This window comes from Oryzias latipes, chromosome 5 (assembly GCF_053564925.1).
Source record: "Oryzias latipes strain Hd-rR chromosome 5, Olatipes_Hd-rR_3.1".
In the NCBI taxonomy this organism is placed as follows: Eukaryota; Metazoa; Chordata; class Actinopteri; order Beloniformes; family Adrianichthyidae; genus Oryzias; species Oryzias latipes.
In genome coordinates this window covers 34,825,992-34,849,153 of record NC_136241.1, presented here as the reverse complement: position 1 = coordinate 34,849,153, position 23,162 = coordinate 34,825,992, and the positions used below count along the sequence as shown (strand labels likewise).

The 23,162-nt window shown below is 43.7% G+C and overlaps 1 protein-coding gene across 11 annotated transcripts in view; it reads left to right on the top strand.

Moving 5' to 3' along the window:
* arhgef10la (Rho guanine nucleotide exchange factor (GEF) 10-like a) overlaps window positions 1-23,162 on the top strand; it is a 176,789-nt gene that overhangs the window by 45,108 nt on the left and 108,519 nt on the right. For 10 of the 11 annotated variants that reach the window (XM_078947785.1, XM_023955304.2, XM_023955300.2 and 7 more), the window contains 6 exons: window positions 9,404-9,496; window positions 11,628-11,798; window positions 13,801-13,946; window positions 17,079-17,251; window positions 20,994-21,109; window positions 22,089-22,216. In XM_078947785.1, the coding sequence (XP_078803911.1) occupies window positions 9,404-9,496; window positions 11,628-11,798; window positions 13,801-13,946; window positions 17,079-17,251; window positions 20,994-21,109; window positions 22,089-22,216 (827 nt within the window). The remainder of the gene's footprint in view (window positions 1-9,403; window positions 9,497-11,627; window positions 11,799-13,800; window positions 13,947-17,078; window positions 17,252-20,993; window positions 21,110-22,088; window positions 22,217-23,162) is intronic. The other variant, XM_023955303.2, reaches the window with a different exon arrangement.

Here is a 23,162-nt window from a genome sequence, read left to right as displayed (position 1 = left end):
ATAACCTCGTCTACATAGGATGTAGTCCACCTGAGTACTCCTACCTCCACTTCTGTATGTCACTCTATGTTCCTCTCTCTTCTGGAAGTAAGTGTTGACTACAGCCATTTCCATCCTCTTCGCAAAGTCCACCACCATCTGTCCCTCCAGATTCCTTTCCTTCACACCAAACCTGCCCATCACCTCCTCATCACCTCTGTTGCCCTCACCAACATGCCCATTAAAGTCTGCTCCAATAACAACTCTCTCTCCTCTGGGAAAACTCTCTATGACCTCATCCAACTCACTCCAGAATCTCTCCTTCACTTCTAACTCACAGCCAACCTGTGGCGCATACCCACTGACTACATTCACCATCACCCCTTCAATTTCTAACTTTAGGCTCATCATCCTGTCTGAGACTCTTTTCACCTCTAGAACACTGTTTACAAACTCCCCCTTCAGAATCACACCTACCCCGTTTCTCTTCCTATCAACACCATGATAGAACAGTTTGTATCCTCCTCCAATACTACGTGCCTTGCTGCCCTTCCACCTTGTCTCCTGCACACACAGTACATCTACCTTCCTTCTCTCCATCATGTCTGCCAGCTCTCTGCCTTTCCCTGTCATTGTGCCAACGTTAAGAGTCCCTATTCTCAAACCTATGTTCCTGCCTTTTCCCTTCTCTCTCTGGCCACGGACCCTTCTGCCTCCCCTCTTTCTTCCACCAACAGTAGTCAAATTTCCACCGACACCCTGTAGGTTAACAGCATCGGTGGCGGTCGTTGTTAACCCGGGCCTCGACCGATCCGGTATGTCTAAAGTGTTGTGGATGATTCGCATGGTTATTTTGGCAACTTTATAAGTATAGTGGAATATTGTAGAAATACATTACATGCAACGTAATTATCAGTCTAAAATTGTTGAATAATTATGATTAATTACTAATTTATAAACCAAACAAACCAAATGCACTGCTGTCATCAGAGGTACGTGACCTTTCAAAGTAAAGTGTTGATGAAGGTTTCAAAATAAAAGCTGTCGTGTGTTTTTTGCAGATGTAAAAAATGAGACTCAAATAAGTTCTGAAAAAGACATTATAGAAAAGTATAAAACTATAACTACTTTGGATTAAAACAGAGGAAGAGGAAGAGGAAAAAAGTGCGTTTATGAAAGCTGACGAAATCTGACTGTGAGTGTCTTCTAGTTATTCTATTTCTATTGAGGTGTTGCTGTGTCTTCATTTTCTATCTTTTTGTCATTGATCAACTGGAACTGTAACCAGCTAAACTCTGAGGAGGGAAAAACTGTGGAGAACATTTTCAGGATTTGCTGTTAAATGATTCAAAACAGCAGAGATGCTGATGTTTTGTTTACTGTTGGAGTTAAACAGGAAGTGGACAGAAAAACCTTTAAAGTGATTAAAGTGTTTAAAGTGATACAAACTATTTCTTTTTAAATCATTGTGTTTCTGTCTGTTTTGTCGATTATTTTGCTCTAAATAAACGTATGAATGATGCCGATCAAATATATACAGTTTTAATTTTCGTACATACAGGAAAAAGACAAACATATCAATCATTTAAAGACAACATATTCAACAGAAAGATTTGTGGTCTGATCTGTGAATCGTGGATCAGGGTTCATGAATCGAATCTGATCGTCTTCTAAGTTACGATCCACAGTCTGAGTTCTGGGAGGTTCTGGTGTCCCCATGGTGTCAACAGGTGGTTACTCAGTCAAATTGTCAGGAATTGGTGGTGTTGGAGAAACGTAAGTGAATAAATTAACTTAAGCACGACAAACCCCATTGAGAAACAAATATAACACAAAGCAGACAGGAAACCAGACACTCAAATACACTGGGGGTCATTGACACAACTCAAGACGACTGTTGACGATTGGGAACCTGTACCTGGTGTGATTGACAGAAGAGAAACAGCAATCAGAACCAAAACAAAGAGCACACCTGAAAACCAAACTAAACTGCTCGATCCTCACCCAAATGGGCATTTTTGTGTCAGAGGCTCCAGAATTGTTGAGCTGCTTTACTTGATTTCAGAAAATATGAACACGAAATCAAATTTTATAGAAAACAAACTTTGTACGATAATATTCAGTTTTTTTTAGATGAAACGTTTCGTGTCTTTAACCCCTCCTCTCATTTTTAAACTGTGATAATTGGATTCATGTGACCTGAACCAACCCACGAATCATCATTTACCTGCAGAAAGAGGCTCAACATTTTCAGTTTCTGAGAACAGAACACAAAAAAAGGTTAGCCGTCATCAAACGGTGGAGACGAGTCTCTAAGGAAAGACGGACTTTTCGAGTCAGGCCGACAGTAAGTCATGACACTGTTTCTATTGAAAGCTTTTATAAAGAGCTGAAATCTGAGGCTGCAGAAAGCTCTTCTGTCAGAAATGATCAGCAGACATTGAGAAAGCTTTGAAAATGCTGCAGGACAGCTCTAGACGCTGAGACAGTCCATCATTTTGATCCGATTCTTCTTCAGACAAGCTGGTGGGGCGGGAAGACTCTCAGAGTTCAAGTAGGAATTTAAAGGAGATCCATGACGACTTTGCAGTTTTAAAGTTACATCATGCTGCCACATTATTACAATAGATGTGAAGTAAAGATTTTATATCTGAACTAAGACTGATGTTGCAGCAGCCCCTGTATGTAGGATTATTCTCCAGAGGCATGCAGAGCTCCTGATGACTGGAAATCTGAATTAAAATAAGCCGATCAGGTGACAAGGAGACCGGGGCCAGGAGTCTGCTGAAAATGTCTGCGTGTCATGCACAGTTCCACCTGGAAGGAAAGCAGTGGCTGTGTTTTCATATTATTATCAATTTCCAGTGGTCCCAAGTTTCTTAGGCTAAATAAATGTTTGGTAAAGAGCAACAACAGCCGCTGTTTGTTAAGCTATTAGTCCTAACTGTGAATAGGTGTTCTGCGTTCATGACGGCCTTGGCAGGTCAAAGGCTGTGGGAGTAAACCCAGATAGTAAATCCAGTACGTAGACCAATAGGCATTCGGCTGAGCTTTGCGATGCCTTCTGGCACCTCCTGCAGCTGTGACGGCACCAGCCGGATCGGTTCACCTTTCCATGGCACTCGCCGAGGCCTGCACCTGGAGAGCTCACTCCGGCTTAAAAACTCAGGTGCAGACTCCATTGTCTCTAGAGACAGAAGGATGCCAGAAGTCCTAACTAGGGATGGGAATTGAAGCCCCATGAAGCTTCCCTTGGGGTTCATGTAATTGTGCCGGAAAAATGAACCACCCATTCAGGGCTTTGAAACCACACAGAACAGCGGCATCTGGTGGCGGACTGGACGTATGTTTCACCTAAGCTCCTTGTAACACTTCAATGTGGAAATGATGATGAAAAAACGTAAAACAAAACAATGTTGTTAATGATGATTAGAAAAAAACAATGTCAAACAACACCACGTGTGACGTTTTCTGTGAGAGGTGCTTGACACAGCAAAATACACATCACATGAAGAAAATAAACGCGAAGCAAAAAAATATAAACAATAAAATTGTCAAACGCTACCTCTACTGACACTAATTCAGCTTCCCGTTATAGATTTATTGAAGTATTTTTATATACACAGTGCTCATAGTGGATTGTTTTATTCAGAGAAATCGAGTTGAAAGGATCCTGAGCCACAGTACTTTATTTCCAAGGAGCCGTGGTAAAGTGCAATGAACTGACGCCGATTCCAATCTTGGGGAAACAAAAATAGAACTTGTCGGGAAACGTTCAGGATTCATTTCGTATTTCTACACAATAGCGCGCCCAACTGTTCGAAACGCGAGTGACATCTGAACCGTGGTTCGACCAAATGAAGCGTTTGGCGCGTCATACGTCATCAATCTCGTGATATGCGCTAGTTGACACACGGTCCGAAACATTCTGCTGAAACATTGTTTCATGAAGGTGAACCGCGCGCCGAAACGTCTGTGTCAAACGGGCCATCCCTAGCCCTAACTGTCCTGACAGGTGGATACAGGTTGTCTGTAAATGAAAAATGGTCAAACCTGTACAGAAAATGCAGGAGACTTGCACGAAATACCAAGGTTGTAGAGCGCTCAGTGAACTCGTAGAGTAAAATGTTTGTACACATTTTTTCTGAGTTCATCCTGCCAGCGACAGGTCGCGGTGAACACTTATACAACACGTAAGGGTAATAAGTAGGTGAGACGCAGACGTGTCATACAGATTTGTTGTTTTCAAACCAGGTGCTTTTGATCACAGTCTGTAAGGTTCCAGAACGTGCACCTTACTAAGGACTAGAGTGTGGCGTAAGGAAAACGTACGACTCTGGACTGAATGTTCCCATGTAAAGATTTTTATAGACTCTCTAAGGTTTTTATTTTGACCAAATCTAAGATTTCTGCTGAAAACCTAAAAGCTCATCCAACTAGAAGAGATATTTTGTCAACAAAGGCAGGATTCCAACCAAAAACCTCACATGTACAGTAGAAAGGAACATTGAAAAAAACAACAATAGTGGTGTTTAGGTTTATAACCTCAATATACAGCCGCCGTTTTTATGGAGCGGTGCAGAGATCAGTAAAAGGACCTGAAATGAGCTGAATTTCACAGGCCTCCTTCTAAGCTTCAGACTCTCTGTGGATCACCAAACATCTTCCTCTTCATTGAGGAGTCTCTCTTTATGGACTGGCTGTAGTTTGGAATTAAATGTTTCATAAAGATGGTGGACAACCACAGATGAGTAAGAACATGTGTTGCAGCTTTCTGCTTCTGATTTTTTTATTGCTGGATTTTGTTGTGTCTGGACACAAGAGACAGGTAAAGGGAGCATGGATAGTACCGGGACACGTTGGTGAGCTGTTAAAGAGGAACTTATTCAGTTCTTTAGGGAAAATAAATCAGAATATTCTCATCGTATGTCAGCCACAGAAAAGCAGGAAGAGGAATTCTTTCACCGCTTTTGTTTCTTTTCAGTCAATATTGTAGTTCAGGAAAACTAAAATGCTCTAGGTCCCAGATTTCTGGATATCAACCACCAACACGTCTAGTGCAGCAGAACAAAAGGACTCACAAACCCTGTTGTAACAGTAAAATATGTCCAACACAAGAGGCCTTCAGCTCTCATCTGTTTGCTCAGCTGTTGGACAAGTTAAAAAAAAAATCTGGATGAACTATGGTCTACATTTCTGTATATGAAAGGTTTTTTAAGTGAAGGTAAAGAGATTTTTTGAAAGCGCAAAAACAAAAAATGACACGAACCATTTTTATTTATATGTGTAATGCATAGCTTTAGACAGAAAAGTGTAAAAAGCTTGTTCCCTTTCACATCCCAGCTTAAAAGCACCTTGAATCCCACCTTTTCTTGCTTTTGAGATCATTTAGCTTTTGTCTCCTTTTGAATCTCACATTTCTTTTGCTGATCTTTTGATGTTTATTCAGGCTTTATTGTAACTTACATGAGCTTCTTGAAAGTACAACATTCCCCGCTCTGTGTGCCCATCTAAAGCCTTCATATGCAGGTGAAGTATGAGACCTTAAGTTGTCTGAAAGCTCAAACCTCAGCAGATCTTTTGTTACATCTCCATTATGGCTCTGAAGTGGCCTTTGATTGGATCATCAGCAGGTGTATTCTTGGCAGGAATTCTCACTACAGCAGGAAAACTACTCATTTGAGTGAGGGGGGAGCTGATCTTCTTCTCTGTTGGGTTTTTCTGAGAGGTTTGGCTCCACAATACACCAGTGTCCTAAAAAAAAGAACATTTCTGTGTGACAGCACTCATTTTCAGTGTGAATGTGATATTTTAAACCTGTCAGATGAGGTGGAGAAGCTTGGACGCAATCCTTCTCAAAGGTTGAAAGAGTTTTTACCTCAGAGTTCAGCTTCTGAACTCAGGATCAGACAGAGGAAGTCTTTTCATCTGGTCCTGTGACTGGGGGATTGGATGCTGACCACTTGTATTTGCTGTGTTCGTATTCATGTGGTGTTTTCTGCTTGTTCACGGAAACGCTCAAACTTTTATATTAGGACATATTATAATGTGAACAGAAACCAAAAGCACACAGACACCATCTTCCCATATATACCTGTCAGTCTATACACTCCTGATCAAAACCTTAAGACCAGTTAAGAAAATGCAGGAATTTGCATTTATCACAGCTGGACCTCAAGAAGGTTTATTATAGAGCCATAAACCACAAAAAATAAGGAAAAGGAGCAAGAAAACATGTAGTTTTATCTGCCAATTTTTTTTAAAACAATTGAAATAAACTGTTGAGCAGCTGACCAAAGGTTTAACACCACAGTCCTACAATTTCAACCAGAAATTCCATCCCATCCAGCCCCGGCCCTTTTTTTCTAGCCGGGGTCGCGACTTATACTCAGGTGCGACTTATATGCGAAACCCCCCCCCCAATAAAGAGCAACAGCCAGTAGAGGACACTGTGGGTGTGTGTATCAGTATTTGCTCCTGACAGCAACATAGAAGAAGAAGAAATCACAGATTTAGTGACTTGAAGTGAGATAAAGAGTTCAGTTGACTTTATCTTCTTTATGGTTATCTGAATCATTTTTCATATGTTGCGCTAATATACTAGATTCCTCCGATAGTAAAGTGTGCAGATATTCAGTCTGTTATTATGTGATCTGTTAGCATGATTTTACTTTAAAGATTTCACTCAAAAGTGCAATTTACATGATTTTTTTGTCTTCTTTATTATGCAATTTTGGTTTCTGTGACTTATACTCCAGAGCGACTTACAGTCCGAAAAATACATTAATCATCCTGTCAAGGTGTCTTGATGGCAAAAAAGCTCAGTTTCCCTGAACACGGCAGGATTGTTGAGCTCCAAGAGCAAGGCCTCTCACAATGTGCCATTGCTGCTGAGGTTAGATACAAAAAAATTGTAGTATCTTGAAGGTTAGGAAACAAAAAAAGTCAAGTAGCAGACCCGAAAAAGTTGGACCGACACTCAGCTGGAAGATCCAACGTGCTGTCCGAGACACGAGACGGTCCTGGACCCAAACGAAGACCATCGCTGGTGTCCAGTAACGATTGGAACTGTAAGAGAAGGGCTTCAAGGACAAATAGCACCTTCAAAGGCCACGCCTCCATCATCGCAACAAAATAATATGGTAGGGGACACAAGACAGGGGTCATTCAAAAGTAGAATTTTTTTTTTCTTCTAATCCAACCCAATCCACTTGATTTAAATAGCACATTTCTCAAACAGGCAGTTTCCAAAGTGCTGTACAAACACCAAAAACCAGACAAAAGATTACCAAACAAAATACAAACAAAGTACACCAGTAAAATGAATAAAAATGAAATAAAAATAAAAACAAGATAAAAGCACAGATAAAAACACAGAAGACCACACAACTCACACGGTGTTAAAAGCTAGAGAATAAAAATGTGTTTTAAGAGACTTAACACACTCCACAGAGGGCGCTGTTCTGACATGAGGAGGCAGAGCGTTTCACACCTTAGGGCCGACAACAGAGATCGCTCCGTCTCCCCTAGTTTTGAGCCTCGTCATGGGCTCCACAAGCTGGAGCTGACCCTCTGACCTCAGAACACGAGCTGGTTTGTAAATCTGAATGAGGTCAGAGATGTATTTTGGAGCCAGTCCATGTAGAGCTGTTAAGTAAGGGTGTCAGGGGGCTGCTTCCATTACTTTTAACAATGGGCATGTACAATTGACAGTCATCTGCATAAAAATGATATGACAAGCCATGTTTCCTAAAAATTTCAGCTAAAGGAAGCAGGTATAAAGAAAAGAGGGTCCTAAAATTGAACCCTGGGGAACTCCAGAAAGTAGTGGAGCAGAGGACGAAGTGGAGTCCCCCATCCTAACCGTAAAGGACCGCCCTGACAGGTAAGATTTAAACCAGTTTAGGGCGGTCCCCCTAACACCCACACAATATTCAAGGCAGTTTAAAAGAGTTGTATGATCCACTGTGTCAAAAGCGGCAGCCAAGCTAAAAGTACTAAAATAGCAGAATTATTAGAGTCTATATAAAGATCATTAAAAACTTTCAAAAGAGCAGATTCTGTGCTATGAAATGCCTTGTAGCCTGACTGAAAAGTGTCTAAAATCCCACTATCATCCAAAAAAGGTTGCAGATGTGCCATTACACCCTTTTCCAAAATTTTAGTCGCTAATGGCAGCTTTGAAATTGGTCGATTTTTCTTTGTGGAACCTCGATGGTCCTGATGGCGTCCAACCTTAGCGGCGTGACAACGAGATCCCACCTGGAATGTTTTCTACAGTGGAGGAGGAACCATCATGGTCTGGGGTGCTTTTCGCTTCAATGGAACAATAGAGCTTCAGGTTCTGATGGTGTGGCAAGATGTTGTAGGGGGCTTCCCTCGTGGCTGAGGGTCCTGTATGGTGATGACTGGGTTTTCATCAGGACAATGCTGCAGTTCACAACGCCCGCCTCACAAAGGTCTGTTATCAGGAGAATGTCACACTTCTGGACCAAATCATGTTTTGTTTGGACCCTTTTTATTTAGTGTGAAGGTTTTAAAGCTTTGGATCAGCCGATGAAGAAGCCATTTCAGTTAAACTGTTGTTTTATTTAATTTATCTGCTCAAAATGTTTGGCCTTTACTAAGAACCTTGTTCAAGTCTTGCCATGCAGTTTGCTAATAGATGCAATTTCCTGACGGGTGTTGAGAGTTTGATCCGGAGTGTATTTCTCTTAATAAATAGATGCATAGGGGGAAGAGTGACACCACTTATAATAAATGCATTTTGTCCCATCAGTGCATCCGTTGTGCAGAACACGACTTCCAGAAGACATCATGTAATCCAGAAAAAAACAACAGTAGAATTAGGATTTATGTACATCATACAACTTTTTTAATAGTTCACAAGGTGAAAAGAAATACATTATTTTAGTTATGTGACAAAAATATTTTTTATAATCAAACAAAACAGATAATGCTCTTGGTTAATATTTAGTACATTTAAACTGTGAACAAAAATGAAACCAATTCACTGATACATTTTTGTGAATTCTTTAGATTTGAACTGAATTATCTATAGATTTCTTTTTTCACTGTCTTCACATTAATTTCTCTGAATTCTCCTGCCTTCACACCTTCACAGATGTCCTTTTGTCCTGCCGCGGCGGCTCGGACTGAACTGGGCTCAGACACGACGCCTCCTTGCGACCTGCACCCACACTAATATAGTAGATATAACTTACTCACAAAAGCGATTTCTTGAATAGCTTGACACGACGAACAGACCTTGATTATACCTCACTCGCCCACTCACTCCCACATGTAGAGATTCCTCGTCTTTCGGCAGGAGTGTTTTCTCTTTTTCTTAATGGCTTTTCTGTGAAGGAAAATGCTTCTAACCGTACCGTCTATTTCCTGTTTGCTGTCTCTGCCGCGGCTCCAGAAGAAGCAGGTCTCCAGCGTGGATCGCATCACTCTCTACGGCCTGATGGTGAAGCCCATCCAGCGATTCCCGCAGTTCATTTTACTCCTGCAGGTATTCAACATGTCCCTCTTCTTCATGTCCTCCGACGTGCTGAGACATTCGGCATGTAGAAGCTGGAGTTATTTTCCTGACAATATGATAAAGCAATCCAATCTGAGGAAAGTTGTTTTACACATTCAAACTGTCCATACGATAAACGCCATTTTTGGACGGTTACATATACTGTTATGGTTTTATATCCCGACTGTCCCTTTCCGTTGTGAGCAAAGATTTGGGTTTAGGCTTGGTGGATCTGCAGTACTTCATTTCATCCCTCAGTGGGCATTGATTATCCGTGAATTTGAAAGATAAGCTTTGAATGCCAATCAGGCGTTTCTCCAAAGGAGGAGGGTTTGGATTTAGTGGCACGTTACATGAAAATGAATCCGAGGAGAGAAAAGAACATCTGAAATATTTATCCAGACATAAAGAAAACGTTTCGCCGCTGAGGAAGACGGTCACAGCTGCCGGAGAGAATCCCTGGTTTACCCTGAGCAGGTTGAACGCTCGTGAAGACGGTAAAACCTCCACCAGTCTGCATGACGTCTGCCTGGTTAAGAAAGGAATCAAAGTTCCTGTGATTCATTATTCTCTGATTACTGTCAATCCAAGAAGAATTACATCTTTTTATACTATTTTAGTCAGATTATTTTCTTTTATGTAAAAACGTTGACATAAATAAGATGATCCTAAAGATGTTCCTCTGCTGCTGCTGCTGCAGACACCATAAAAAGAGTCTCTGGAAGCCTCAGTCAGACGCACTGATTGAAGAGGTTTTTTTCTAACTGTGGATGCTGGAAAGATGGATTATCTCCTGACTGTGATCTCGCAAATGTCATGAGAATCCGAGTGCCTCACAAAACCTGGCCTCCTCTGCGTCTGCTCCTGGAGTCTTGCTTCTAACTCTCGGATTAATGACCCTGTCAAACCCCCAGAATCCCAGGTAGATGCGCAGCAAACCCACCGCTGACGCAATGTGAGTGTACTTGTTAGAATTCACAGCGTCTCTTCTGGCTCCACAGCATACAAGCAGTGCTGAAAGCAAAGTGTTTGGACCCAACTCATCCCAGAAACTGTTTCTGGAAATGCAGAACGCCACGGAGGTGCTGCCTGCAGGATTCTGAACAACGATGTTCAGGTTCCAAAGACTCTCAACGTCTTTACGTTTTCTTCACATTGATTCTTTTATTTTCTAGAGGGTTAGTGACCTGGTGGAGACAAAAATGAGAACATTCTGTCAGTGTAAAGACTGAAGCCTTAATGCTGCGGTCCAGAAAGACGCCGGCGCGAGGAGCGCGTCTCGCAGACGAACAATCGACCGTTTCTCTGTCTCTTCCTTCAGCATGCAGGCTCTGCTTCTGGCAGCTGAACATGTTTATGAAAATGTCGTTTCCAACCGAATTAAACGCCATAAATGAAATCTAAAAATGCAACCACAGCATCTTCAATCTGCACATTTGACGAATGAAAAGCCACGACTTTGGAAGAGCCTCCGCCCTAAGCCTAAGGTTACTCCCATGCACCCATGCAGGTTTTCTGCAGCCAGGAGCGCGCACGTGTCACGTGAACGGCACTAACAGGCTCCTTCCGCAGGATTTCTGGTGTTGAGAAAATGAAAATCTGTAGGACACGCCTGCGTCTCCCCCTTACTCCCCCTTACGTGTTCACTCCGACCTAAGCATGCCCTCAGAAAAGAAATGTGCACGAGCCGAGCCGCCTTCTTTTTTCAGTTTGGTACGCCTCACAGATGATTTTTTCTTGAGAGACATTTGATCTCTTCTGCGCTCGAAACCGAGCAGGGCACCGCGTTACAAATGTGCCAAAAAGAAACAGCCAATCACAGACAAGGACATGATGGTGGATGCTGATTGGTCGGAAAATCTTCCTATCAGCCCAAAGATGGAATCATGTTTGATTGGCACATTTGGAGTTTTGTGCGTGGAGTAATGGCACAAAAATCCCTCTGTAGTCGCCTGTGTGCCACGTACGAGTTTGTTACCAGCAGACGGCCCGGATCCCCCAGGATCCCCCCTGGATCCCGCCGTGACTAAGGGTTAAGCTGTGACTCCATCTGAGTTTTGCTGAGGCTTTTGAAGCAGCGGTTTGGTTTAAATTGTGAACTGTGCTGGTGTCTTTGCTTCAGGACATGCTGAAGAACACCCCCAAAGGCCACGTGGACCGTCTCCCCCTGCAGCTCGCCCTGACGGAGCTGGAGATGCTGGCCGAGAAGCTGAACGAACAGAAACGAATCGCCGACCAGATAGCGGAGACCCACCAACTGGCCCGCAGCGTCAGTGACCGCCTCCTCAGTAAGGTAAATAAATGCACATGTCTTCACGCTGCAGGCGTGCACGCTCACGTGCACTGTGTTCGACTTCCCAGTGATCACTGTGAGCCAAACACCCCCACATTTAAACTAGTTTAAAGCAATCGCTCACATCACTCTCCCAGACATTAATCTGTGGCGGCGGTTTTTCCGTAAAGGAACGATCCCGCAGAAATGACGGCCATTATCGTTCCTGAACAGCAGGCGCTGCTCCTCCATTACCGCGCTCGAATCCCCGTTCCTCTGCTGCAAATCTGAGCAAATGCTGCTCAGAAAGAGAAGAATCAGGCCTAAATGAGACATTTAATTGGAAACTGTAAGAGAGCGGTCTGTTTCACGCCGTCCGTCTCCGTCTTTCCTGCTCACTCTGTTACAGAGACTTCATCTTGCTCACTCTTCCTCACCTCCTCTCATCCTCACCCCCGCCCCCCAGCCGTCACCTATAAGATCAGCTGATTTGTCCAATCTTCTGCAGATGTGACGCTGCAGAATTCCAGCAGGAGGAGAATCCGGCTCATAAAACTTCTATTCCTTGCTTCAAAGTGCCTCCGTCGCTCTCCCCGGGGATGGATATCCTTCCTGCACACGTGCACACGTGCACACGTGTAACGGAGCCGTGCCCTCTGCTCCTGTTTCTGTGTGGAGGCCTTTGTGGCCTTCCAACGGCAGCCAGAGTCGCTCTAACCCAGGGGTGGGCCAACTGCGGCCCGCGGGCTGGATCCGGCCCACCTCCATGTTTGGTCCGGCCCACTGAACAGCATCGGGGACACATGTTTTTTTTTTTATCTGGCCACACCATCAAGACGTGACATTTTGTTCTGCAGTCTGTGCTCCAACCTGAAACCCTCTAAAATCTCGGTCAAACAGAACAGAAGACAGTCTTTCCTTTCTACGTTGCGGTTTAGCTCGTTCTTTCAGAGCGATTATGCTGCCTTTTGTAGCCCACCCTGTTCTGTGTCCTGATTGGCTGGAGACCCTGTCAATCAGTCTCCTCAGTGCCGCGTCTCCTGTACAGAAACACGGAGCTCCTCAGATTTACAGAAATCTGTAATCAATCAGATCTTTGTTTTCATTCTAAGATCCTGGATCTAATTTCTATGAAGGTTTGAGAATTTAGACAAGAGAAAAAGGTGAAAATGTTCATGTCTGTGTGAGAAAAGTGTATTTATGCAGTGAGGAGTTTTACTGCCATAGACGTCTGGAATCAGACTCCGTGGATTTCACTGATCACGGTTATTTTTAGAACATAACTCCTGCAATAAACGAGGGAACCCCGCACTGGTGAAAAGGTAACACAGATATATGCGTAGCTGCAGCAGAAGACATAGAAATGTGTTTTTTCATTATTACTGGATGAGAAACAGACGTGCAGGACACAACACAGCTGTGCAAAACGTGAGACGTGAGGAGCTGCAGCCCTCAAAGTCTTTATTAGGGTTATGACAGGAGAGGATCCACTATTTATTGTTTTTTTTTAAATGTATCAGTATATTTTTCCTGAATTTTTCTCTTTAAAAATCATAGTGTTATTTTGTCATTGTTTTATTTCATAAATAAGTTATTTATTTTATTAAAAGGATCATGAATGAATGAAACGCCAGGGGGAAAAGTCACTCGTCCAGTCCTCTGATACAATCATTGGGCGTAACGGGTTATAACCGGTTTGTAATAGAATAAGGACCCAGTGTGTTTTGGGTGTTTTTATTGTTTCGTAAGGAGAATAAACATCTTCTGGAGTGAAGCAGCGTTTGCCCGAGGCGTTTGTGTTGTCGTTCTGCCAGCGTGTGACAGCAGAGCAGACTGCTTTCTCCTGAACTCCCTGAGTGATCAGGTCTGCAAAGATACGGCTCCTTCACACACAAACCTGATGTGAGCCCCCGCAGACCCCGAGCGCCGCTGTTCCCAGAGGAGCGCTGCCCCCCAGCAGAAGACCGGCCCGCCGTGGCGCCGTCTCCTCCTGCTCTGATCCCGTCTCTGTTTCCCCTTTCAGCAGCTGAGCTCGGAGCAGGGGTCGCTGGTCCTTTGTGAGACGCTCGTTGAGACCGTGTACGGCGAGCGGGGACAAGTCCTGAAGTCGAAGGAGAGAAAGGTCTTCCTCTTTGATGATGTGCTCGTCTGCGCCAACATAAATGTCAAGTAAGTCCCTGTTGTGAGGCAGTGAGATTACTTAGCCAATGCAGAGATAATGAGCCGTGCTAGCATCACGCGGTGTGGTAAAACAGTCTGAGGACATGGATTCTGCGGCTCTAATGTGACGCTCAGGGTTTAGCCAGGACGCTTTGGTTATTTCTGCAGCGTAAAGAGAAACGGCTGTGAGCGGTTTGCAGCTCTATCTGGAGCTGCAGGAGCTTTATCAGCTTTCAACAAAGAGTCTCAGATTACCAACAAAAAAACTCTTTTTTTATTTATTTATTTCTCCCTAAACTTTCTCCTGTGGCAGCAGCACCAATGAAATCAGCCTTTTTTTCGCTCTCAAATGTTTTTTGTTGCATATTTCATAGTAATCATGGCTGTTTTGTATTTTTGCTTCAGTGAGCGTCCAGATGTGGTCTCCGTTCCAGCTTCACAACTTGAATTGTGGTTGTTATTAAAGAAATAAATGAATCAGAGTGACCTCCCCCTCACAGCCAGAGGTGTCCGTTTTGAGTGGAAAACATGGATAATTATAGAAATGATCATTTCTGCCCTCAGATGGTGACATTTCATGGAGCTAATCCTCGTGGTTCCTACTTTCTTAAAGGTCGAACTCCAGTTTAGTTATTTTTGAAGTTCTTCTTTAAAACTGTAATGGTTTTTAAATGAAAGTGCAGTTAGTTAAACCTTCATTAAAACAATTAAATCCCTCTATTTTTAAGGTAACCCAACCATTCGGACTCGCCGGGGAGTTTGCCAATCAGGAATTATTACAGTAGATAAACCCAACAGAAAAAGTTTAAAAATCCCTCCTGACAAGATCAAAGATATTGATCCATCGCTTCTTTCTGAGGGGTAACACTGTTACTCCATTCAGCAAAATCCTTTTTTATTGTATTTAATTATTTTTCTTTAGGGTGCAACAGGGGGGGTTTGTTTGTTTGTTTGGGGTATTAAGGAAAAAAAAAAAAAAAAAAAAAAAAAGTTTGAATGTCTTTTACACTGTATATGTTGCTGAATACTCAAATAAAAAGAAACTTGGTAAAAAAAATCCCTCCTGAACGGCCCAGGGAGCCGATTCGGTCATTATAACATCCATACCATGTGTTCCCGCTCTCCCGCCCTCGTCAGCTGACTTCTGTTGGAGTTGAAGGTTTGATATCCTCCTTCTGGAAGACCAGAGAGCAAGGCACTACAACAGTCTGGTAGCAGAAAAAACATGCGTTAGCACATCTGTGACACACTTTATTTATCCTGTTCTTCTTATATTTCTTAATTTGTGGAATAGAATTCAACTCAGAGTCAAAAATAAAAGCCGGGTTTCTCCTCTTTTAAAGAAACAAAGACTAAAACCTCAGTTTTGTCCTGGTTGAGCTGTAAGAAAGCTCAAAAATGATGGCAGTATTATGATTGGGGTGTCAAATGGTCACATTAATGATTAATCACAGACAAGCAGCTGAACATCATATGTGATCCAAAGCATCGCTTCAGAGGGAAAGTTCACGTCTAACGCTCGTTTTGTTTGTTTCACCCATGGCAGGACGATATGAGGAAAACTCGACATTACTGCGATGTTAGTGATTCATATTGCAATGACGATTTAACTGGCGGTATTTGAACAGATAGCAAAACAACCAAAAACATAATTTCCATTTTACTGCAACATTTTAAAAAATGATTCTCCAAATGACCATCGTCTACACAGGAGGCGACCGTCTGACACATAAGGGCTCCATACGATTGGTCAACAACAATGTCAAGGGGTCCGTCTGATTGGTCAAATACATCCATGGATTTATCTGATTCATTAGATACTTCAAACTGCCATAAGTTTGTTTTAGCTGCTTTAAGGTAACCATTTATTGCGATTTTCGCCGTCTTTTGCGATATGGATATTGCACAGCTTGATGTTGCCATCATGATACATTTGCGATTTATTGTGAGGATCAAATTCACCAAATGGGTTAAAGGAAATCCCATAAAATCCCTCAAATGTTTCTACTGTCTTGCTGTTGGGATAAACTGTAGAATAAGTTATATCAACACATGTTTTATGGTATTGATAACAAGTTTGTGGTCAATATTCTTTGGGTTGCACAGAAAAGTGTTCCTGGTGTTTTTCTATATCATGCTTTTCTTAAGCCTTTTCGAGTAAACTATATCTATGATCATTATTGACCTTTGGCACACTAAAGAACACATTTTTTATGAATTATGAGTTCTTTTCTCAACCCTTTTTCCTACCTGGAAGTGAGACGACTCGATCTCTGAGGCCCCGCCTTTTGCTCCTTGTTGGTCCCGCCCACTTCATGATGTCAACTAGAGGCGGGCTCAGCAGCGTGTCTGCGTTTCGCCCACGAAGACAAACAACTCTGTAACTTTTGCAAAGACGGATGTGCGAATAAAACAAAAGCGTTTAGCCGATCACCGCTAGCTCTACAGAGAAGGTGGGCGTGTCTGTCAACCTGGGGGTGGAGCTGGCAGCGCAGACTCTTCCTTGAATGGGCGGTTTCTCACTTTGTGATGTCACAATGGGAGAACCCACTCGTTTTTTGGATTGGGAGGGGCTGGAGCTCAGGGAGCAGGTTTTTAGAGGAAAACTCAGAAATGCATGAATGGATCAAAATACCACTTCAGGGTTGTTTTTTTGTCAGGAATTAATATTTTAATACACTTGAAAGCTCAAAAAGTTTATTTTGCATGATATAGGCCCTTTAACTCACAACACTCGAGAACTGGAGTTTTGGTTTGTTTCTTGATAGAAACTAAATAAAATCCCCCTTGGTGGTGTAAAAGTAAAGGTCTGTTATAATAAAAAACTTGAGTTATTTTTTACTGCACCATAATTTCACAAATTTAAATGAAAAGTACCTGAAAAAGTGGTTGATTAAAAAAAAGATTATTTAGATTAATTAATTACAGGTCATAGTTAATTAGTTTCTAATTAAAAATGAAGATTAATTTTCACATCTGAGTTTTATTTTGGCAGGATTGTTTTTGAAATGACTTGTAAATAACGTGTAAATGTTTTTTTAAATGACTTGTAAATGTTTCTCCAAATGGAAGCTAGTTTTTTTTTAAATGTACATATTAATGGGAGTCCCTCCTTTTTTCTGCTCTCTCTTCCGGATCCAGAGGCCCCCCAGACATCAGCAGCCTGGTGCCCGTCGGGCCCAAGTACACCATGAAGTGGAGCGCGCCCCTGCAGCAGGTGCAGGTGGTGGAGGTCGGTCAGGAGGGCTCTCAAAGCAAAGACGCCTCGTTTCAGCAGAGTGGGGCGAGGAGGCCGAGTGCCGCCTGCGCTTCAGGTGAGGACAAACACGAGAGCCGGCGCACGTGCGGCGTCGCCGTCTTCCACCACGCGCCACCCTCCACTTAATCTCATCACTTTAACGGCTCCTCTCAGCCCCTCTCCTCTCCCCGACTCAGCCACACTAATCTTTCCCGCTCTGAAGCGCCGTGCAGAGGGGAGGAGACGCAGCCGAGCTGCCTGTCACTCTGATTGACGACGTGTTTGCGAGGAGGGTAGCGATGATGGTCACTCGTTCCCGTCTGCCTACTGTGTTTTATCTTGCAGAGTGATGTTGCGGCGGTGAACCCCACGCCGCATCTTCCTCGCGGTCTCATTTCACTCTCTGATAGACCAAAAACACATCTCCAGAGCGGTCATCAATCTGGAGAGATTATCCCTCCCTCCCTGGCTCCAATTAGAGAGCTGGTAGCCGTGGATAAGAATCTGCGCTGGAAACGCTGGTTCTCCCACCACTCCTCCCAAAACTCCTGAGTATACACAGCCTGACAGGATCCCTGATAAATGTGCCACGGGGGAAAGGAGATACAAAGCCTTATCGGGATGTAATGCAGCAGTCTTTCTAAAGTCGCAGCGCCGTGATGGAAATATTAATGCGGCCTTCTTCGGCTTTCCCTGTGTCATCCTCCGCCAGCTGCTTCTTGTTTTTTGTTTGAGAGCTGCAGGTTTTCTTTGCTTTCTTGTTCACTCATGTCATGGGATCATTCAAGGTTAGTCCTCTGCTCCTCCCTGCTCCTCTCTGCTCCTGCTGCAGATGTCGTCTCACACAGATGTGCCGGGTACCGATTCTGGCATTCTCTCCTCCCTGCCTTCGCTTTTTTTTTCAGGCCGTTGGCACAGCTTGGTCACCTTGATCATGTCTTTCCAGAAGCCCGGGTGAACATCTGCGGGGCCAGTCCTCAAATTTTCATTCATCTTGGCAGCAGCGTCTATTTATAAACCCCTGTGATATCACTCAGCGGTCGAGGTCTCTCCACCTTTGAGCATCACTTCAGCTTTGTCAGTGGTGCCTTCAGGGAGGACAGGGTTTTTTATGTGCTCCTCCATTGTGCTGCAGGCCTCCTTGTCTGTTCCCGCCAAAGCACAGCGAGCCAAGCGGCGAGCCAGCCATGCCAGGTGTTCAGTCGCTCGCTGTCTTACCTGTTTTCATCCTCATCGCGCCTCCTTTTACTGCTCCTTCCCAGATGACCGGCTGTCACAAATGCTTCTTTTGTTGTCAGAAGTGGACCAGTGGGCTTTGGACGGGGATCAGCCGGGTTTTCAGGTCCAAGCGCGGGCGCCTCATTGTCTCTGCTGGCGCCGCCGGCGCCGCGGCCGACTGCAGGACTGGACCCCTCTGGGTTCAGGCCCCCCTCTCCAGCAAACAGCTGTGTCTGGCGGCCGGCCGGCCGGCGCAGATAGTCATGTTTGGGTGTGCAAACCATATCCTGCCTCACCAACGGGATTATGCTGGATTACAGCTCAGCACATTCACCTCATGGGCCGCGGCCAGCAGCTGGACCGGCTCGGCGGCCCGGGAAACCGCTCAGGGAAGCGCTGCATGCAGAACTCCACGTCACATTCAGATATATCCATTTCCTTGTAGAGATGACAGTCCTAATCCAGTCCAAAAGATGCCTCAGTCCAGCCCCCCCCCCCCTCCTGCCTCCCGTTCTTCCTATGGTTTTACTCGGACGCCGTTTGCGCACGTGCGCGGCCCAACAGCTCGTCCTCCGTCTGTGGTGGCGGTTCAGAGACAGCAGAATCCTCCTGCAGCATTTAATCAGCCCCTCCTGGTGGCGCTTGCAGCGGGGAATATGTGGGCCGGGGGAGCTGGGAACGCACTTATTGATCCCTGGAAGTGGCGAGAGAAAGACTTTGATGGCGGAGGGCGGCAGAATCGATGCTGAATTCGGCCTCTAATGAGACACCTGCTTTCCTTTTGGCCAGCAAAGGGCATCATGGCTCCAAATCGCAGTTTCTCCATCATTTTCCTTTTTCCTCTCATAAATTCATTCTGTGTAGTTGACAAAATAATGATGATCGATCCGTTCTCATGCAGCCTCTTTGTTTGTTCCTAGCGGAGCTTCAAAGAACGTTTCCTTTGGTGAAGGACGGCGCTGCTGCTTTCCCTCCTCACATCAGCCCAGCTGGTCCGCCAATTTATCCAGCTGTTCCCTAAATAAGGGAAAAGAAATACAGGATTTTCCTTTTTCCTAATCTCCACGGTTTCAAAGCCTTTTTTACTGCATTACCTAAAGATATAACATTCATTTTTATATGTAGTTTGGATTGATAAATGGTAGAAAATGTTGTTCCTTAACATCCTTTCTCTCTGTTGTCTTTCGGCTCCTCGCTATGGTTCCAGCATCTTTCCAGATGTTTCCATCACTCAGGTCTATCACACATTAATGTGCTATTCTTTGAAAGCGTACTAGTTCTGTAATCCTTCAAATATTATTTTGCCAGCTGAGGATTAATCTAAGCAGCTATTTTAACGTTTGTAGCCCTTTTTTGTGTTTTTTCCCGTACATTTGGACTTCCTTTAGCTGAATTTGCCTCTGCTGTTCAGTTAATGTCAGAGCTTTTCTTGTTCTTTACTAGATTTGGTTTTAAGAAATTTTCTTCCTTTTATCTTAGCTTTTGCTCCTCAGCTTCCCCTCAGACAGTAGAGAAAATGACCTTTGACTTTATCAGATATGATGGATCTAATGGATCCAAGAAATCCCACTTCTTCTGTAATCCACGTCTTGACCTAATCCCAGCCAGATTACAAAGGCAGTTGTTTCTTACTCTTCCATCTTTACTAAATCCTTCTTTGGCCTCTGTAACTTAGTCTGCACTTTCCTGTTAACGCTCAGAAAGCCGCCACAGCGTCTCACTCAGTTTGGGGTTTGGGCCTGGTCTGGACTCGCCTCCTCTGGAGGACTGAGGACCACGGTGGGGTCGTGCTTGAACGGCTGCTTCATGGTTGAGAGACGCCTGAGTTTAAGGCCTAAACGATGCTCCCTGCAGGGTTTGACACGTGGACGGCGTTTGACGATGAGATGTTCTGTTTCCATCACAGGGGTTGCTGTCCATCATCATCAGACTTCTGTGTTTTACATTGTCCAGACGTTTCCATCAGTTTGCAGGCTTCTTTAGCTTCAGATGAAGATGTTTCTGTGCACCTTAGCTGTTATAAACCACAATAATATCATATGATTACCTCTGGGGTTTGTCTGAGGCGAAGTCATGTGTTGTGGGGACGTCAAACCAGGTTTTCAGCATCAAACCACATCATGTTGACTTTATATATTTAATGTTTTAAACTGTGGTTGCCAGGTGTTGAGGAGGTTTTGTATTTTTATGGTTTCTCATGTTTTTGAAGTTTGATTTTTTTAATTTATTCTGTGAAGCACTTTGTGTATCAAATGGATAAAAAGGGCTTTATGAATAAAGTTAGATGTGAGTTTTATGAAACTTCTGAAAACTGTAAGGATCAGGCCATGAAGGTCATAGGTTTGGTCCTCTAAACCAGGGTCAAACATGACCTTGAAGCCGCTGCACCAGAGCCAGCTGAGGAATGGTGAAGAAATGAGAAGGAAAAAGAGAGAATGCGTCGTTTGAGTCCATAAAGTATTGCATTAAACATTCCCGCTGTAACATCACAACACAAACGGAAACAGAAAAAACGACTGCGCTCATTCAAATGGGATCAGAAAGCACTAAATTCAGGTGGTAAACAGTTTATTGTATGACTGTCTGCCTTTTTGTCTTAGGGAAAACTCTTCTGGGCCCTCCACGGCTGTACCAGGAGCTGCAGGAGCTGCAACACGACCTTTCAGTTGTGGAAGAGGTGACCCTGCTGGTGGGCACGCTGCAGGGAACGTACCAGGTGGGCGCCAGCCTTTACATCTGCAAGACCACAGTGATTCACAAAACAAGGATGAAGCATCTGAAGGATAGTCAGCTGGAGGCTCCTGCAGCCCAAACCGCCGCTCTTTTATGTTCACGTCCATCACCGAGGAGCTCTTTGGGTTTGATTTTAGAGCTGCTATCAAAAGGAAACCCACCCCAACAAGCATTTTTACCACTAGTGTGGCAGATACAAGAAACAAAAATCATTCAACTCCTCCTGGAAATGAGCATTAGGACTGATTTTTAATTGGATGAAGAAACGTCCTTTTTGTGAACTCGCAGAAAAGCGGCGTGACGCGTGAGGAGGTGCTGCAGAACGGTGTGGCGGCATCAGATTCTCTCCCAACAGTTTTCCAGCATCCCCTTTCAGCCCATTATGCATTACACACTGCGACACGCAGGTAAACTGCAGCAATCACCCAGGAGCCTCTCAGGCTAATGGTGGCACCTTTGCCTCCCCGCACTTAATGAGCACGCTGTCCTCAGGAGGAGTGATACCGGCCTGACCTTAATAGCTGATACTCACTTTCCACCCTGCTCTAATATTGTCCGCTGAAAGAAACAGACAAAGTACTTCTGTGCAGCTCATTCGCTGCAGAAAATTGATTTGATTCTGTTTGACTGGAGGGTCTGAGTTTTCCTGCAAATGCATGCAAGGCTTGAAATAAACTTGGTGTTATATTTGAGGAAATAAAGAAAGCTTGTGTGGTTGATTATTCGCAGAATATTGGTTGGAATAATGAACGGCAGTTTGTCTGAAAGGATGCATGTTAGTTTCTCAGTTAGAATATCAAATAGATAGATTCTCCAGCTGCCGTCTGTGTGGACAAAATATGGTTTACTGTGTTCCAGATGACCCGGTGTTTTTCTGCAGTTGAGAAAAGCTCTATTTCTTTTTTTTAACTGTCTGTGTGTTTTTTGATTGTGTGTGTCTGTGTGTGTTTTTTCCATCAAAGAACCTGAACACCACTGTGGCTCAGGACTGGTGTCTGGCTCTGCAGAGGCTTATCCGCATCAAAGAAGAACAGATCCAGTGCGCTAACAAATGTCGCTTACGCCTGCAGGTACCTGGAAGGCCAGACAAGTGAGTCCCACTCTACATACAGATGTGGCTGTAATTGAATCGTAAAGCGTCGCTGAGGTTTAGACAGCTGTTGCAAAAAATGTTACTGAGCAGTAGGACAGAAGATGATGAAGTGACATCCACAGACCATAATACTCTTCAGTTTTGAAAAGCCTTAGTCGGGTGTTCGGGTTCTTTGTCCGGGTCCGTCTAGGGTCGTAGATGCGCAGCCTCATCGTAAGGGGAGCCTTGAGGCTCAAGTGACGTCATGAAAATGGAACGTACCATTGTCGTGCATGTGGTAAGTGTATGGTGAAGTATTCATAAGGATGCAATGTAAATTGTGATGTACGGTATGAGTACTGACCCCTTGTGTCATGATACGTGAGTCCCGTAGGATTATTTTCTGTCTTCTTAATCTATGCATTTCAACATTTCTGTAACGAGTTTGATAAATATTAGTAAATTATTTATTGCTTTGACTACAATGCTTGAAATAAATCAAATCAAATCAAATCAAATCAAATCAAACATGCTCACTACGACCTGTCAACGTAGACAGTTCCTGCGGTTTCACCTGCAGGTCCCAAACAAATTTGCACTTTTTCACCTGCAGACAGCCCATATCCTAGTGATGGGAGTATTGATACCAAAGTATCAAATATAGAGACCTGTACATCACCAATAATGGTATCGACTACTCTACTAAAGTATCAGTTACTAACTAGAAGGAGCTGCATTTCCAGAAGAAAATGCAGGGTTAAATGCTATACTGCTGAATGAAAATGAAACTTAAAGGTTAATAACTGACAAAAATGAATAAATAAAGAAAGTAGAGCATAAATGAAGTGAAAACAGCCCAATAATAACAAAATAAAATGTTTGTAAAACATGCCATTGCCGGGTATCGAATCAGCGAACCTCTGCACCAAGGAGTCCCCATGTATTTCAATGGAGGCAGATATCC